Source organism: Eschrichtius robustus, chromosome 5, assembly GCF_028021215.1.
Source record: "Eschrichtius robustus isolate mEscRob2 chromosome 5, mEscRob2.pri, whole genome shotgun sequence".
Lineage (NCBI taxonomy): Eukaryota > Metazoa > Chordata > Mammalia > Artiodactyla > Eschrichtiidae > Eschrichtius > Eschrichtius robustus.
In genome coordinates, this window is record NC_090828.1 from 64,469,968 (window position 1) to 64,489,067 (window position 19,100).

General features: G+C 41.8%; 1 protein-coding gene across 2 annotated transcripts in view; it reads left to right on the top strand.

Annotated features, from left to right (window-relative positions):
• Nucleotides 1-19,100, top strand: part of STK39 (serine/threonine kinase 39) — a 305,309-nt gene that overhangs the window by 109,045 nt on the left and 177,164 nt on the right. For both annotated transcript variants that reach the window (XM_068544957.1, XM_068544958.1), the window contains exons 6-10: nt 4,112-4,221; nt 4,492-4,593; nt 7,212-7,345; nt 14,983-15,031; nt 15,134-15,199. In XM_068544957.1, coding sequence (XP_068401058.1) covers nt 4,112-4,221; nt 4,492-4,593; nt 7,212-7,345; nt 14,983-15,031; nt 15,134-15,199 — 461 coding nt within the window. The remainder of the gene's footprint in view (nt 1-4,111; nt 4,222-4,491; nt 4,594-7,211; nt 7,346-14,982; nt 15,032-15,133; nt 15,200-19,100) is intronic.

Consider the following 19,100-nt stretch of genomic DNA (forward strand, 5'->3'; position numbering starts at 1 on the left):
AAATGTGAAAATAATGTAAAAACAGGCATAACCAAGAAGCCTGAAAACAGAGCTCCAGAAAGGTTAAGTGCCTTGCTAGAGTCACACAGCTGGGGAATAGCTTAGTCTTCAGCCTAACCACTGAGCATCCTGCCTTGGTCCCTTAGGGCTGTGCTATTTCCTGGCAGATCTGCTACTTGCTAAATCGGGTAGCTGCACCCCAAACCCCTGCAGATCCTCCACAGGGCTTAGCGTTCGCATATCAAAACAAGACAATTCCCAAAGTCACTTAAATCGTACGCCACAAATGAGGGAAAGGTGATGAAGGTACGTCAAACTTAACCATACCCTAACGCAGAGGCAGCTGTGCAAAAGCCCCAAGGCACCAAGAGTCAGGATGCCAAAGATGCTTCTGTCATTAATAAGGACCAGCAGAGTGTCCTCTGCTGATGGTCCTCCCCTTAGTGGAGGGAACAGTGCACTGGAATGATGCAAAGGCAAAGGCATCATCCAGGTACAAAGGCAACACTGCTGAGGGCAAGGATGGTGGTGGGTTCAGGCAATTAAAAGTAAGTAGGAGGGCCGGGGCTCAAGGCCGGAATTTGGGAGTAGTGATAGATGAGGCGGGAGAGGAAAGGGGAGTCAGATTTGCATGTTGTGCCGAGGGATTCTGACTTTATCTTGGGGGAGCAGGGAGCCTTTAAAGACTTTTAAGGGGCCGGCAGGCCTGTGACATAGCAGTGCCTGGCTGCCGCAGGCTGGTCTGGGGAAAGAAGGGAGGTGGGGACCTCGGAGGCTGCCCCAGGACTCTTGCGCTTAAACCAAGGCAGTGACAATGGGGAAGGAGAGAACTGGATGGATTCAAAAGATGTGAGAGCCTTTTTGTTACCAGGATAACCGCACTCTTTCTGGTTTGAGATGCAGTTATTCCTGGAGGCTGGCTAACTTGATGTGTAGCCTTTGATTCCATGTTGCCAGAGAAATGTTCATGGTTTCTGACCCACACGTATCTGGCTCCACTCCCCTGGGCTGTCTGGAGGTCCCCCTCAGCAATCAAGGGCGCTTTTCACTGTTTTCTGCTCTGCTGCCTCCACCTCTCTGTCACGTGTAAGCTGTCTCCACAGAATATACCCGTCTTCCTGTTGACAAAAGCACCCTACAAAGTTCAGTCCAAAAGTTCTCTTTCGCAGCACATATAAATCTTTTTCTATATACACTGGCCACACGTATGAGCAAATTGTACATTTATTCTGTAGTCATAGGGTGAGTAGATGTTAAGATTGGTGTTTCTGCTTCCGGAATTTTTCTTCTGAACTTTAAAGACATTTAACCATCTGTTTATGACTTAAAAGTGAGTGTTCTAAGTGGAGGCTGTGAATACAAATGTGAATCAGGAAAATACATTGAAGAGGTATTGTCAATAATGAATTGCAACTATGCATCTCTCTCAGCTGTTTTTGCAGCTTTAAAAGGTCTAATGTAATCAGATGTTTTTTTTTTAATTTTTTATTATTTATTTATTTATTTTTGGCTGCCTTGGGTCTTTGTTGCTGCGTGCGGGCTTTCTCTAGTTGCGGCGAGCAGGGCCTACTCTTCGTTGTGGTGCGCGGGCTTCTCATTGCAGTGGCTTCTCTGGTTGCGGAGCACGGGCTCTAGGCACGCGGGCTTCAGTGGTTGTGGCATGTGGGCTTCAGTGGTTGTGGCACATGGGCTTCAGTGGTTGTGGCACGTGGGCTTCAGTAGTTGTGGCTTGCGGGCTTAGTTGCTCCGCGGCATGTGGGATCTTCCCGGACCAGGGCTCGAACCCGTGTCCTCCTGCATTGGCAGGCGGATTCCCAACCACTGTGCCATCAGGGAAGTCCCATCCGATGGTATTTTTAAGGAATTAAAAAGAATTAATGTTAACAATGGATTTTTATCTAGATTATATCTTTTAGGAAGATATATGTATATTTGGGGTGGAGAATTGCTTCAACTGCATGGAAAAGAATTCATTTTTCCTTAAAGCAACTTTTACCCATATCCTTAATTATTTACAGATGATATGTATTTATTTAATATTATCATGTTACAAAATTATTTTAATAAAAACAATGTTGGATTCACTGTTAAACTTCTTTTCCGAAATACAAATGAGGTTGAAACTTATATTTTCAAAAGCCTTATCATGTTGTCTCTTCCTCTAGCCAAATATAGTAGATACTTACAAATGATTAAGTTCACCTAGCTCTTCTGTAAGAGAATGAATTTTATCTCCTCCTACCTGCAGGAGACTGGTTCAGCGGTTTCAGAGGTTTCTTTTCAGAAAGCTTGATTTTTCTGACTGTAATATAAGAGTTCAAATAGAGTTCAGCACATACGTGCAAATTAAATTATATAGCATTTTCAGAACATACTTTTGCTCACTATTAACACGAGAGTAGCAGTTGGAATAAAGACTCCCTTTGTCAATTTTTATTCCTTTTACTTGAAGTTGTAATCCTATTGGGATTTGAGTAAATTTAAACGTAAATAAAATGGAACAGTCAACAGATTTCAACTCAGGGAACTGGTTCCAGTGTTATTGCATAACTTAATAATGTAGATCTAACACAAATGCTAATATTTGACCTTGGTTTGTACTTGACGTTGTTCTTTGGTAATTGCCATCATCCTGGCAATCACCAGAGGGGGCCAGCAAAGGAGAGTCATGTGAGAGCAGTTTGAAGGGGTCCACCCTGCATAATCTGCTGCAGCGTTTTGAGGTGTTGACATCCCTTTTTTATAACTATTTACCAGCTTTCTACTGAGGTGTCCTTGAGTTGGCTCTTACTGATAGGTCTGTGCTAGCCCTAAGTAGTTGGTAGTTTAACTTAATAACTAATTTTAACCATTAGTAAAACTCTAAGCACAAATGCATGCATTAATAATCACTGGGTATTCCCTCTCTACTTTCACATATACAAACATAATTTTTGCATAAATGCATGCACGTATACAGTATGCTTAATTAATTCATGTCTTCACAAGAAGAACTTCTAATATATAATGGATGTCAAGGAGAGTATTATTTCATTCTACAAACCTTTCCATCTATAGCTATGAAAATTATCCAGAAAGCAAACGTTGAAAAAAAACCAATCTTTACTGACTAGGCTTATCCTTTGTGTTGATTGCTACATGTGGACAAAACTGGGCATGTTGGCTTTATGTACCTGGGTTTGTGGATTTGCCATTATGATTTTGGCTAAAGTGTTACAGAGCACTGTTCAAGGAAGGACATGGGAATGTGGAAGTTGTATGTTATTCATCCTTTATTTCAAGGAAGAAATCCACTCCCCAAACATTGATGATGTGGAATTAAAGAGGCTAGAAAATAATCATAATAAAAGAAAACATAAAAGGAAACACATGCTAGTTTTACTGCCTTTGGTGCTATTCTTATAAATAATTTTCTAAAATGAATCTTAGCTAAAAGCTAAGATCCTTTAATTTAGGGCTTTGGGAAGGTATGCATATTTTTATTGTAATCTTTGATGGTTAGTTATGACTTGTGATACCTTTCTGGTAGAAAATATCAAATGATATGCTGAGCTTTTGGACTGGTGAACTTGCTGACCCATAACCTGTGATGAGGGCATTCTCTGAAGTGTAGGGCAGGGGTCCCCAACCCGCGGGCCGCAGACCGCTACCTGCCCGCGGACTGCTACCTGCCCGCGGACCGCTACCTGCCTGCGGACCGCTACCTGCCCACGGCCTGTTAGGAACCTGGCCGCACAGCAGGAGGTGAGGGGCGGGTGGGCGAGTGAGCGAAGCTTCATCTGCCGCTCCCCATCGCTCCGGCTCGCATTACCGCCTGAACCATCGGCCGTCCCTGCCCCCGGGGAAAAATTGTCTTCCACGAAACCGGTCCCTGGTGCCAAAAGGGTTGGGGAACCTGGTGTAGGGGACGGCGGGTGGCAGGACTGCCCTGCTGGATGGCTGAGAGAGCTCCACAGTGTTTGGAGCAAGTCATCACCATCGTGAGGCCCACCAGGAAAAAAGAGATGTTCATAAAGCCAGAATTTGTAAGCCATAATGTCTTACCTAATAAATAATGTCTTACCTAAAATTTTACCTAAAAAATAACCTAATTTTTTTTTTTTCCTTTCAGATTTTGGGGTAAGTGCTTTCTTAGCAACAGGGGGTGATGTTACCCGGAATAAAGTAAGGAAAACATTTGTTGGCACCCCGTGTTGGATGGCCCCTGAAGTCATGGAACAGGTGAGATAAATAAATAAATAAAATAAAAGGGATGTTTTGATTGACATAGTATAGTTGTACAATACATATCATTAGTACACTAACATTTTGTTCAAATCAATCATTTTACTAGAATGCATCATGCAAGATTTAATTCCCAATTGCTGGACCTTAGCAAAGTAATCTCAAGGTTGTGCACACACAGCCGTGGACTTCTGACATAATATGGACCTCGTCATGTATAACATGCCGACTGTATAATTGTGTTTTTTTTCCTGCTTCCTTTCTTAGGTGAGAGGCTATGACTTCAAGGCTGACATGTGGAGTTTTGGAATAACTGCCATTGAACTAGCCACAGGAGCAGCGCCTTATCACAAATATCCTCCTATGAAAGTAATTGCTATTGGAAATATTATGTCGGGTTTGAAATATGATTTAACGGAATCCATTCTCTAATTCTCTTAAACATAGTCATTTTTCTCTTAGACCCGAGGGGAATTAATGGAGGGATGCAGCCAAGTTAAATGTTATCTGATGCTCTCAGTGGACAGAATGGGACAAAAGTAGCACAGTTCCCAGCTTTGAAGCTTGCTTTACGTTCTTAGCACAGAAGAATGTGATCAGATTGGTCGATGGAGGTTGATAGATGAGACAAATGCTGGTCATTACTCTCTCTAGCACAGAATACCCCCAGCTCCCCAAGAAAAATCTAAAAATAGATTATAGTGATATCATCTTTACAGATGGATTTCCCAAATGTTCAGGCCTTTTTTTCCCCATGGTCTGTAACATTTCACTCCTGTTCTCATAGTGTCATGTTGGTGACTCATCTGAAATAAGGGAGCCCAGTGTTTTTAGGAACTAACATAGATTTGGGTACTATTTTTAGATTTTTGTTATTTTTTTTGGAAGTTACTCTTTATTGTTATTATTTTTTTAAATATTTATTTATTTATTTGGCTGCTTGGGATCTTAGTTGCGGCCCGCATGATCTTTCGTTGTGGCCCACGGGCTCTTCACTTCGTTGTGGCGTGTGCGCAGGCTTCTCTCTAGTTGCAGCACACGGGCTCTCTAGTTGTGGCGCACGGGCTTAGTTGCCCCTCAGGATGTGGGATCTTAGTTCCCTGACTTTGGATGGAACTGGCATCTCCTGCATTGCAAGACGGATTCTTAACCACTGGACCACCAGGGAAGTCCCTATTTTTGTTATTCTTTTAACTAGCCTACATCATTATTTCTGTTAGTTTTGAGGTGGTGGTATCAGGGCTAATTTACCCAACTGGATTTTGTTTTGTGGCTGAAATAGTTGAATGGAAATTATGAAGGTATTTTACAGAGAATGTGGTCCATGTTTGTTTCAACTTTTTCCTAGGATTTTATTGGAAAAGCTTTAGGAGGATTAAAAAAAAAAAAAAAGACCTGAGGATAAAAAAAGTTAAATAATTTTACTGATTAAAAACTTAATACATTCTTTTTGTTTTTTTTTTGTTTTTTGTTTTTTTTAAAGAGCTAAGGGTCTGGCTTTTTATTTATTTATTTATTTATGGCTGCGTTGGGTCTTCGTTTCTGTGTGAGGGTTTTCTCTAGTTGTGGCAAGTGGGGACCACTCGTCATCGCGGTGCGCGGGCCTCTCACCATCGCGGCCTCTCTTGTTGCGGAGCACAGGCTCCAGACGCGCAGGCTCAGTAATTGTGGCTCACGGGCCCAGTTGCTCCGTGGCATGTGGGATCTTCCCAGACCAGGGCTCGAACCCGTGTCCCCTGCATTGGCAGGCAGATTCTCAACCACTGCGCCGCTAGGGAAGCCCAATACGTTCTTACTGTAGAAAATTTGGAAGTCCAAATAAGAATAAAGATGAAAACAATCATTGGGGAAAAAACACTGAAACAGCTCTGAGGACTTTTCTTTCATCTGGTTTTTCTCTATCATTTTTTCTTATTTCTTGTTTGTTTTCTTTCCCTACTTTTTCGTGTTTTCCACTTGAATCCAGTCACATCGCTAATTCTAGCCTAAAGTCCTGCAGGACTTTTCTTAAAATCTCACAGATCTCCCACTTTTCTTCGGTTTGCTATTATCTTCCACAAACAATAAACTGTCACTTTAATCCTTCATCTATTCACGCATCTGAAGGTGTTTGAACAGTGTCTTGGCATATATAGCATTTGCGTAAATTAAGGCTGATTTATGCATTAATGAGGTTTTTCTTCATTTTATAGGTCAATAGTTTGCTACAAATTCTACACTTTTTAAAAAAAGAACAAATAATTTTGACGTTAGTGTGAAAGAGTGGAATTTTTTACCTTTTCGATGTGAAAGCTGTGTTTTGATTTTCTTTTGTCCCTTTCCAAAAGCAGCATGGCCTTTTGTTCTGGTTATGGTTTTTAGTAACTCACTTGTGTCCTAGCTATCTTTCAGTGTCTTACTGTCTCAGTTTTGCCAAGCCTTTAAGCAATTTTCTGTATGTTTTTTCATTTAAAAAAAATAAAGGGAGACCATGTGTTACCTCTTGGGATGTTGTGGATTTATTTTTAGGGCTGGTAATGTATTACAGAAGCCTTGAGTACAGGCGGTCCCTTACTTAGGAATAACCTGTATACGTGAACGTTCCCTGCTGCTCTGGGCCTCTCTTTCTCTACCCTCCACTGCCCCCTTTCCCAGCCAGAGCACAGCCTGCACTAAGCCAGTCCTGGAGCTAAGTGCTCCTGCAGGCCTTGTGAGAGTCTAGTTCCCAGGAAGCCCTTGTCCTGGCCCCTTTGGGAGAGCACTCTTAACACATAGAGCAGATTTTGTAAGTTCTGTCAATGGAATAACAAAAAGGTTAAAGGGCACGTGAACAGATTTGCAAAGGGAACTGAATACTTTGAATGCACACTTTCTAGAAAATGAAAATCATGGGGAAGCACGTTTGTACCCAATCAAGGAGGGTCTTCGAGGCTTTGCTGAAAAATGAAAAACTCAGTTGTAGCAACTGCTGCCCTGAGATCCTGTCTTCCTGTTTGTTTCTGCTGCAGGTGTTGATGTTGACTTTGCAAAATGATCCACCCACTTTAGAAACAGGAGTAGAGGATAAGGAGATGATGAAAAAGTACGGCAAGTCCTTTAGAAAATTACTTTCACTGTGTCTTCAGAAAGATCCCTCCAAAAGGTATGTCAAACTGAGGGGATGAGTGAGTGGCCGTGACTGGGTGGTGTCATGAGAAAGCTTGGTTTGTGGATGGGGAAGGGCTGTGTGAGGAGTCCTGAAGTTTAGTTTTGTCTAGTTCAAGGGAAATCCAGCTCTGATCCCCAGATTTCCAGCCTGTTAGTGGAAGCTTGGGTCCAAAAGGGAGAGAAGTGAGTGAGGACGAGGGAGAGGCAGAGGAAAGTTTTCCGTGTTAATAAGATTGGTTGTGCTTGTTAGGTATGGGCTCTGTCATCAAAGGAAATGAAGTAAAACAGAAATCAAAAGCAATTGGCAGTGGTGAATTCAGAAGCTGAGCTAATATTCTGCACTGTGTAGGTTGCGCTGACCTCTCAGGATTTGAATATCCTGCCAGCTCCAGTCTAAACCAGGCAGAGCTATTGAATTTTGCATGAGCTTCCTTTGAGTTGCAGAACAAGTTGTTTGTGCTGTTTAAAAGATTATCAGTAAAGAAGATTAACATTTTTACATGCAAAAGATTAATCGTATAAATAGAAGCAAATGGTTTTAAATTAACTTTAGTATTTCCTCTTTATTCTTGGGTTATTGCCCTGCACTGTGGTATGTCTGTTTTCTGAGTTTTGTTTCTTCTTCTTCATTTCTGTGAGTTTGAAATATCCTGGGTAGTGATAGTAGAGCCCAGTGTCCTTTGTCACTTGAAGGAGAATGTTAATGACATGAACTGAGCATAAACCTTGGCTGGGTAGAGTCCCTTTGTAGCGCTTGGCTGTGTGCTGCATTGTCCTAACGTACGGTGAACTTGGATTACACACCTGGAGAGGCTGCTGAGAAGTTACTGGCTACCCTCATCCACCCAGGACTCCAACTTGATACTTATGTTCTAAAACATAAAAACTGGCTTCTCTTTTGGAACTTTCTTTTTCAGGTAAGGACCCTGCTTTTCGAAGGATTCCTTTATTCTTAAGTTCTTTATGAAACTTAAGCCTTTTGCCTTCACACAGTGATCTACTGTTTGAGCAGGCTACCCTTCTCTAGAATAAACACAGTTTCCATTATTTTACCTGTTCTTTGTAGCAACTCTGTTCATTCCTTTACATTTTACTGAATTTGCCTTGAATCTTTTCTATATCAGTTACCTTTCTCATGGAGCCAGTTCTGAAGACTCTTTGCTGTTACGCATCTTGAAATTATTTATTGTAAAAGGGGTGCAACACTTGCTTGCCTTCCCCTTGTATTTGGTGTCATCTCCAAACGTAAGTTTTTAGCATCACCAAGGAGACAGAATTTGATCCTCTAAAGCCCAGTGAGAGAAGAACTCGTTTTCCCCATTAGAAGGACTGGGTTGTGACTGATGGTCTTTGTGATTCTCAAAATAGTTGAGATTCCACCTAGTGGTGGTGATGTGTAATGCCGCACAATTCCAGCTCTTTCAAAAAAAGATTCTGTAGGGTAGAACTGTTAGTGTACTAACTGATAAATATATTTCTTTAGGAGACTTATAATTTGGTCAAAATAAATTAGATTAGACCGTCATACATTATATTTAACAAGCCATCCTTACTTCTCAATAATCTTGAAAGTCTTTCCAGGTTTTATTTATTATATGAGCTCAAATATCAGGTTCCCACCACCCCACCAAATAATAACAACTAAAGTTTTAGAAGAGAGCCATACAGAATTTATTCGAATTCTTACAACATCTTTCCCTCAGAGTATTCTCTTGGTAACATTATTGATTTACAAAGTATTAATAGGTTAAGAACTTCTGTTAGATATTTTCTGTATAATGTAATCTGTTCTCACTATTGTGCAATTGTCCTCTATAACAAACAGAGAGTGTCACTGGTGCACAAACTTCCCAGGTGATTTTTTCTTGTAATGAAAAGACATGACACGGGAAGTTTGGGGAAAAAAGATTCAGGAAATGTGAGAATGGAAAAAAGCAATATTATAATTGTTGAATTATTTATTATACAGGATGCAATTAAAAATATGTATTCATGACTGAATTAATAAGTAAACATTTAATTGCTGCGCAGGTCTGAAAGAAACCTGCGAGTATTTCTTATCTTCTCTGCCTTTGTTTATATTGTCCAAAGATTTTTTTCCTCTTCTCCTGTCCCCCTTCCACCTGTCTTTCAATACTTAGTTCAAAGGCCCCAGGTTCTCAAAGTTAGATACATCTGGGTGTGATTCCTAGCCCTACATCATCTGCATGACTTAGTTTCCTTGTCTGTAAAATGGGCCTAATAACACCACGTCATAGGGTTGCTATGAGGATGGAGATGATGCCCTTAAAGCAGAGAACACAGTGCCGGAGCATTCCTAAGTATTCAGGAAATTGGGATTGCCATTCATTATTTGCCTTTTCTTCCTGACCAAGTAGAGTTGATGCAACCTCGAGTTTCCTGCAGTATGTTGATGATATGTCTCTTGTAGCACTTATCACACTGTGTTCATTTATTGACTTACATATTCAATTTCCTCATGAGTTTCTGAGTTTTTTAGAAGGAGAATCTGTGCCTCTCATCTTTCTATCTCTCTTTTTGTCCACAGTGACTGGTCTGTGTTACGTACTCAGTGGTATTTCTTGAACACCCGCAAACAATTGGGAGCTTGCAATTTGGGGATGATTTGGACTCATTGAAAAGAGTTTCGGAACCAGACCAGATTGGAGTGGGTTGAGGAGTGAAGGCAAGAGTTTCGATCATTGTATTTATTTCTGTTGCCAGCATATAGATCCTCTGCTTGTAATCTAAAAGCAGTTGACTAGTACTGAAATCCTGGTCTTGCTGAGTACCTTTTTAGCAATGAATGAAAACATTTATCACAGGGGAACAGTGACCAGGACAGAATCATTCCTATGCTGGAGCCCTCAGGCTAGCTGAGAAGGAGCTGTGCTTTCTGTCAACCTTGAGAGCTCGTGGAACTTTCCTATTGCCTGAGAGCTGGGTGTCAGAGCTGTTTGCCTCATCCAAGTCTGTGCCCTGCATTTGCATAGGTAAAGATTTGCTTATATTTGCATAGCAGAACATTTTGCTATTCTTAAAAAAAATGAGCCTTAATCTTGAAGGTTATATACTTCATATGGATGGCAACTATAAAAGTAACTATCTTTTTTTTTGAGCAACAAAAGGGTGGATGTTAAATCCATAGATTTAATCCACTGGAAAACATAGATAAATCCACTGGAAACAAATAAAACTTGAATATTTCTTCTGAGGGAAGGGGTGGGGTGAGAAATGCAGCTCTGCCAGAGGTCAATGTATTGTTAGTTCTAAAAATTTGCATTTTAATTTCTATTTAAACTGTATCATATTCATCCTGAATCCTTTGAAAATTATTTTAAGTCTCAGTGGACTTTGGTTCATCCATATGTATTGGAATCCTTTAAGGGATTTTCTTCTGAGAATGTTGGTACTTGGAGACTTCCACATTGTTTTTAAGGATTTAAAATTGAATCATTATTCAAAGCCTGGGCCATCATTTTCGTTGCTGGTATAGCATTTTAGCATTTCTTGTAAAATGGTGTTTGTGTTTACATTATATTGTAGTTCTTGATAATTGTTAGTGGACATGTAAGACAGAATGGTGCTTGCAGAATTCTTTCTTCTGTAGTACTCGGCTAAGAGGCAGGCAGCACTGATGGTTCCACATTAACCCTACACTAGTAATTTCTATAGCATAAGACTAAAACAAACAGAATACGCAAAACCCCTAAAATCAGATGGGCAGCACACACCTTGGCTTTTCTCATACCTTCTAATCACTTTCTTCCCTTCCTCATTTTCCTCATTCTTTCCACCTCCACTTTTCCATACTTTTTTTGGAGGCAGTTTGGCACATGTAGGATTCAACTCTGAAAAGCACCTGCTATTTAGTTCTCTGTATAGGGTAGAAATTACCTATTATTTAACATAAATATTAAGCCTGTTAAAAAAGGAGTGTGGCTTCTTAAACCACTTCTCCTTTCTCATGTCATTGTGTTTCTGTATCTGTTGATGAAGGCTGAGGGTGGAGTCCAGAGGAAAGAGTTTTCTCTGCAGCATGCTTTTCCCCTTTACAGTTTTGGTTACCATAGAAATGACCTTGCTGGGGAAGGGAAAGTACTCCCAGCCCTGTGTCTCCAGGTATGCCTGGCATTTCCCAGCCTTCTCTCTACATGGGTCCTACACTTGACCCTGGGATGAGGAGGGAGGAGGTGGGGTGCGGAGGAGAGGGGGGGGTGTCTGTGGCCCCCCCCTCCTCAGTGCCTCCTGTGCACAGACACATCCCTCGCCTTTTCTTTTTTGTTAGCCGGAGTCTTATTTTCATTACATCATTCTCCTGCTCTCTACCATATTGAGTAGATGCTTAGAGTGCTGACTAACTCTGGCTCCAGAAGCTGTGGTTTGGGGCTCCAGTGTCTAGTGGCATCACTTTTACCCCATATTTGATTATAGCATGAAACTGAGCTATAGCAGTTTTGTGCTCTGTGTTAGGCTTTGGCGATATAAAAAATGAATACTGTGTGGCCCCTTTCTTGGAAAGGCTTATAACCTCGTGGGGGTGGAGGCAGGGAGATACAGGAACAGATGATTGCAAAGTGTGGTGGATTGGTGTGTGAGCACCAAGGTGGGAGCAATGAATTCTGCTACTTGTAGGACCTGGGAGAAACACCTCTGAAGACGGATGGCGTTTAAATGGGTTCTTGACTGATGAGCAAAGGTGTGCCAGTTGGTCACAAAACATTCTAAAGCAAGAAAAGCAGTGTGTGCTTTGTCATGAAAGAGCAAGAGATGGCTGAGACCATCACGGTAGCTGGAGGATAGAGTTCACGTGGGGCGTGATGGGAAATGGGGCTGGAGGAGTCGGGGTCTCAGGCCACTGAAATCCATTAGGAGGGATAAGAAATTGTTTTCGTTTAGAAGCCAGCTAGGGAGCAGTGCGGGTGATGGGTTGGAATGAGGAAGAGAGAAGTGGCAGACAGACTCACCGGGAGGCTGTGGCGTAACGCTGTTGACCAGAGGGGATGAGGGTTTCTACCAAAAGAGTGGCCTTGAGTTCCTTCACCATCTTGATTTTCTTAGGTTTCTTTTCTTTTCACTCTAAAAAGTTAAATCTAAGTTATTTTGTATGCCTCTTGGTTTTTAAAATTTTGTTTCATATGGTAAGGTGCCAAACATGGTCAGTCCCTTGTGTACTGGTTCCTCTTATATGTTTTCTCAGTAGTCCTCTCCTTTCCCCAAACACAATTCACGTGTTTGAATGTTCTGACCTTCCTCTTACAGTCTGACAGCACACTCTAACTCTTATCTGCCAGATTGTAAGTTGCTGAGGGTAGTATTTATGTCTGTCGTCATTAGAGTGTGCCTAGCACCTAACATGATGCCTGACAAACTGCAGATGCTCAGTATATATTTACTGAGAGAATGAAATGATGAGTTTGGAGTAGCTGGAAGCCAAAAACTTTGCCAATAATCACTAAGAGTAGTCTACGTTAAAGAGACAACCAAAGTTAAATCACTTCAGTTATCCCTTTTAGTTCTAGTGCCTGGTAAACAAGGTCCAACAACAAGGTCCAAGGTACAAATTCATGAATTTGAACCAGCTTACCAAGGGATACGGAACACAAAATTTAAAGCGTGGCCCACCTACTGTTTAGACCTTTGTTTACTCCAAGCGATTAGCAATTAGGGGCTCTTGGTTGCAGTGGCTATGGCGATTTGGGGTTCTTTGTTAGGTACCCCCTAACCAGTGTTCCACTTGAAATTGAGGAAAAGAGCAATAACAATTGAAAGAGAAAATTTCTTTGCACAGAAATAACAGTTTATGGCCCCTGCAGACTTACACAGTTTGTATACCGTTGCACTTAATGATGTTTCCTAATTCTTTTATACGCTTGGGTTTTGTCCCTGGAAACATTTTAGTGGAGCTTCCTGGTTCAAAGCACTGGTTTCCAATCTCTTCAAGTGTGAGGACTCCCTTTAAACTTGGATCCCCTTAACACAATAGTCTTGGTCCCTTTGGCAGCCACTGCCCGAGAGGAGACCTAATGGTATTCAGTCATGCTTCCCTCCTCCCTCCCAGTTTTTTATTATGAAAAATTTAAAACATACAGAAAAGGTGCAAAAATTGTACATTGTTTGCTTCTACACCAACACCGAGATTCAACAATTATTCACATTTCCCATATCTGCTGTCCCTATTTACCCACATTTTATTTGCTGAACAGTTTGAAAATAAGTAACAGATGTAATACCTCAGCTTGCATTCCCTCCAAATGCAGACACGTTCCTACGTAACCACAATGCTTTTCCACACTAAGTAAATGAACAGTAATTTCCTAAAATTGTCCTATACCTAGCACACTCACCTGTCTCTATTTCTAAATGTCTCTTGCAGCCTCTCCCCGTCCTGTTAAAATCAGGACTCAGGAGAGGGGCATGTGTTGCATTTGGTTGTATGTTCCTTTAAGTCTGTTTTAATCTAGAAGAGTCCCCTCACGTCTCCCCTTTTCTTCTATGACACCGACTTTTTGAAGAGATCAGACCAGTTATCTTGCTGACTGTCCTATCCTCTAGGTTTATGTGATTCTTCCTGCATGACTGCGGGAACTATTGATGAAAGAAGCTATTCTTTATGGAAGAGTGCCAGTTATTAAACGTAGAAGGAATGAGAGAAGTAGAAAATCAGTGTTCTGCCACCTCCAATGAAATAATTATTTAAGGCAAAGATGCTAAAATCATCAGGTGAAAGTTTCTCCGGAACAGGATATTCATATCGTGGCAATGTATTATCCAACAGAATACTTGCCAATTGCAGTGGCGAAAACTTAACCTTTACCATGGAGAGATCTTGGGCCTGGGGACCACACGGTTAAACTTAGCATCCCTCCCGCTGAAGTAACCTATCATTATGTGCCTCCCACATGCTGCAGTAAGATGTGTGTCATCTATGATGTGTTCTTCCCCCAAATGCTTGTGTCAACCTAGCCAAGCCATCAGAACCAACTTGCAGTTTATGGGAAATACAGGACAGAGAAACAAGTTAAATGACACCATGAGGAAACAATCAGACCAATCCCATAATGCTTTTAAATGAATTTGTGTTCTGTTAATCACCATTCTATTAATTACCTTCCCCTGAAAAACAGTAGTCCATGGACACTTGAGCCCGGGTTACTCGGTGGCCAGACAGAGCTTGTACGCATGCTGCGTGGTCCCCTTGCAGAAACTGCGGCTCTTGGGGGATCATAGAACACTGTGGACACAGTCTCTTTGATAGGGTCATATCGCAGCTTGTACTGCTTCTTAATAAATACAGGGATTTAGCTCACAGACGTGTCAGTCTGCCACCTTTTAGAAACACTGAATTCACTTAGTGAAGTGTAAGGATGAAGGATGGAAGATTGATCATGCCCCAGATATTTAATTTACAGGAGTTTATGTAGAGGAGGGGTTTTGCAGTAGAGGTGTTTGGAAGGAACTGGAAAATTGGCACCATTTAATTTGGTGCCAGCTTATGATTAATTTAGTCTGTGGCTTTGCTATTCCTGAAACTGGTCTTCCAGAAAGACTCTAGGATTAAGTTGTTTCGTCAAGGCAGTGTCTTTATTGAGTGGTCATTGTTTCAACTCTAATTTATTATTGATCTTTCAGGCCCACAGCAGCAGAACTTTTAAAATGCAAATTCTTCCAGAAAGCCAAGGTAACATGCTTAAAAACCCAAGTAAATCTGCTATTTTGAAATCACTATGAATTTCAGTGTATTGTATTTGATGTTAAACTGTTGGGAATATTTGTTTTGCAGAACAGAGAGTACCTGATTGAGAAGCTGCTTACAAGAACACCAGACATAGCCCAAAGAGCCAAAAAGGTAAGTGCCATGAGCCCTCCTGCCCCAGTGGGAGCTGCTCCCCATCCAGGGAAATGGAGCCTATAGAAAAATAGGAAAAAGATTTCCACATACTCAGGATATGTTATGTAGAGGATATCTGATCAGCGATTACTCAGATAACTGAATTTTGCCTTTTTGTTATCTCAGTCTGCTGCTCTGTGTTTGGGTGTGAAGCTCAAATGACTTCATTTTTCCACTTATCGGCTTGTTTAAGGAAGGTCAGAGGGGAGGGGCTTACGTTGAGGCTTAAACACTGGAGAGGTAAAATATCTTTGAATACCTTTTGGGGCGGGGGGATTTTACTGAAGAGGAACAGTCGTTTTAAATCAGTTTGAAATGACAACACGAAAAACAAAACTTTTATTTTTAATGGTTATTTTGAATATCTGTGGGATATAGGTTCTTTCCTCATAAAAGACCCTTGGTTTTTTTGTAGTCTACGCTGTGTGAACTAAATTATGCTAATAATTACCTGAAGAACTTTCCATTCTAGTATTTAGATGTTTTTAAATGGTATGTATGTGTGAGTGTATTTATTTATGTGTTTTTACCCAGAGTTTTATTTATTTGTTATTACAGATTTCATCATGGTATGAAACCTAACAAAATTTAACCTCTGGTTTGGTTTGGTTTAGTTTGATTTGAAAATTATATTAGATATTTATAATTTAAAATATTGACGTAGGGCTTCCCTGGTGGCGCAGTGGTTGAGAATCTGCCTGCCAATGCAGGGGACACGGGTTCGAGCCCTGGTCTGGGAAGATCCCACATGCCACGGAGCAACTGGGCCCGTGAGCCACAATTACTGAGCCTGCGCGTCTGGAGCCTGTGCCCCGCAACAAGAGAGGCCGCGATGGTGAGAGGCCCGCGCACCGCGATGACGAGTGGTCCCCACTTGCCACAACTAGAGAAAACCCTCACACAGAAACGAAGACCCAACACAGTCATAAATAAAAAAAAAAAAAAATATTGACATAGTCAACAGATTTAGAAAGAGGAAGCTTCTTTGTTTTTTTTTTTCCTTTTTACAATTAATAGTTATAGGGAAAGGTGATATGATTCTGAGTTGTCTGCTCTGTAAATAAAATTGACAAAGAAATAAGCATGAGAGATTGCATCTCATCATGCCTAGGTGTGGGTAACTTGGACTGTTAACCTCCAGACATTGCCCTTTCTAAAACATTGGGTATGAAATACATTTAGCTGATGCTTTAGAATCGCTTTAAACCGATTTTAAAAGAGACTTCAAGAAATGACCCATTCTGTGTGGGTATCTGAGCCCCTCTCCTGGACCCACAGAATCCTCTGGAGTGGGCTGGTTTTCGGGCTGTGGGCCTGGGCCAGGGATGGGGGATTGCTGCGCTGACTGCGGAGACCTGAGCCAGGGTTGGTCTCTGGGACGGCTCAGAGGGAAAAGTGAACCTTTAGTGATGGTCCGTCAGAGTGGCACATCCCAAGGGGCAGCACAGAGAAGCAGAAGCTTCAGTTTGAGGCAACAGAAAGTCAAAGTGCCCAACGGAGTTCTAGCGCTCCATCCAGAGGGCTGAAGGAGGTGCCTGGAGCACTTCTCTGGGGTGTCGGAGTCTAGCATGGGGCCTTTTGATCAGGTAACTAAAACGCCAACCAGAGTTGAAGAAAGCTGTTAGAAGGCCATTGATTCGTACAGTATGTGTCCCCAGAGGACATTGTTTTTGGTTTCCCTCTGATCACATCCTGTCACTGTTCCCCGGGAGGAACTTTCCCAGGCCTGCATCCTTCCTGGAGCTCCAGCCTCACACCTCCAGCCCCCTGTGCAGTGTTTCCAAACTGTGTGTCTTCCCTCCCAAACCTCATCTCCCTGTGCTCTCTGCTGCTTTCTGAGCCACCCGACCTCAGAGCTCTGGGATGATTTTTAGGCCTCCTTCTTTGTCTTCCCCATCTAGACCCACTCCAAGTCCTCTCCACGTTTCCCTCTGCAACGTTGCTTCGAACGTTTCCTCCTGTTTTTTTTTTTTTTTTTTATTGAAGATAACTTTCCTTCCCCTCAAATTATAAGTATATGTTTTGATAAAGTTTTTTTTTTTTTAAATTTATTTATTTATTTATTTATTTTTGGTTGTGTTGGGTCTCCGTTTCTGCGCGAGGGCTTTCTCTAGTTGCGGCGAGCGGGGGCCACTCTTCATCGCGATGCGTGGGCCTTTCACTGTTGTGGCCTCTCTTGTTGCGGGACACAGGCTCCAGACGCGCAGGCTCAGTAGTTGTGGCTCATGGGCCCAGTTGCTCCGCGGCATGTGGGATCTTCCCAGACCAGGGCTCGAACCCGTGTCCCCTGCATTGGCAGGCAGATTCTCAACCACTGCGCCACCAGGGAAGCCCCCCTCCTGTTTTTAATTGAACATTTGCAGTGGATTTCTAACTACTCTCCTCCCCCACCCCATTCCTCCTTAGACACTAGTGCAAGATTAACTTTCTAATCATGGCACTTAATTGCTCAAAAGTGGTTTCCAAAATTAAACAAAAACAAAAGGAAATAAATGGGGGGAAAAAAAAAAAAGGTTCCTATCAAATAAAGTCCAAGCCCCTTAGCCTTGAATTCATGGCACCATTTCAACTTCCCGCCTTATGCAGTTGACCCTTGAACAACCTGCCAACCCTCTGCGCAGTCAAAAATCAGAGTACAGTTTATAGTCGGCCCTCTGTATGTGTGGTTCCTCTGTATCTGCGGATTCAATGAATTGTGGGTTGTGTTGTACTGTAGTATTTACTATTGAAAAAAATCCATGTATAAATGGACTTGTGCACTTCAAACCCGTGTTGTTCAAGGGTCAACTATATTCTAAACTCCAGCGAAACTTGAACCATCTATAGTTCTTACTACATAACCCATACTTTCCTTTGAGAGTCCGTCAATGAAGAATCTGCTCAGACTCTCACTTTGTTTTCTTTCCTTTTTTTTTTTTAATTTAGATTATTTAGTACATATTATTACATATTAGTGTGTTGTGCATTCCAAATTCCATTTTGCGCGTATCTTAAACAATAAGCAGCCAGAGTTTCGGGAGACACGATTTTCCAAGCATGTCTTCTGCCCTTTTACTTACTCCTCAGGGCTTGTTTTGTCTTCCATCCCTTCAAATGGAAAATGGCCACGCAGCTGAGAGTCACACAAAGGAGGAAAGGGAGAATATGAATTAGTTCTTTAAACGTCTTAATAGAGAAGACAGGGGCCCATAATAATGCTCTTCTGGCTCTCCAGCTTCATTAGGTTGGCTGTTTTCCTGTCATAATTCTCATTTGAAAGTGCACTTTGGTTATCAGCTGCACTCTACTCCTTGCCAGTAGGTTCCGTGGCAGGTATGCTGTCCTGGTCAGCATCCGTCAGTGTGTGTCTTGTTCATAGTAAGTGCCCACAAAACGTCTGCTGACTCAATGAACACATGCTTCAGTGGACCAAGGAAAGACCATTTGAAACTCTGTTTGTCACTCACTTGAGCCCCCCAAGTGCTTGGCATATACTTGTTCCTAGGCTTCCTGTTAATAATAGACAGACTGCCCTCCTTCCCCTGGGCTCATGATGTTGATAAGCAGCCATACGGTTCCTTGTTTGCAACTCCTCATTCAGGCTTACTGGCCACTAGGAAGTAAATATTATTTTAATTGCCATGTGCGTTGAAAACCTTTGTGGCACTATGTCTTTGCTTGTCTTAGGTCCTTACAGTGTTTAAGTAAATTTAATTTAAAAGTTGATACAGGGGAGTCCTTAGTGTTATTTGTGTTATTCATCCTTGGACTTGTCTTTATCGGCATCTGCTCAGCTGTCTCCCTTCCTGTTTGCTGTGGTGCCCACTAGTTGATGGTGCTCTAGTTTCTTGGTGGGGGTTTGTTCCTTAGAGGATAACTC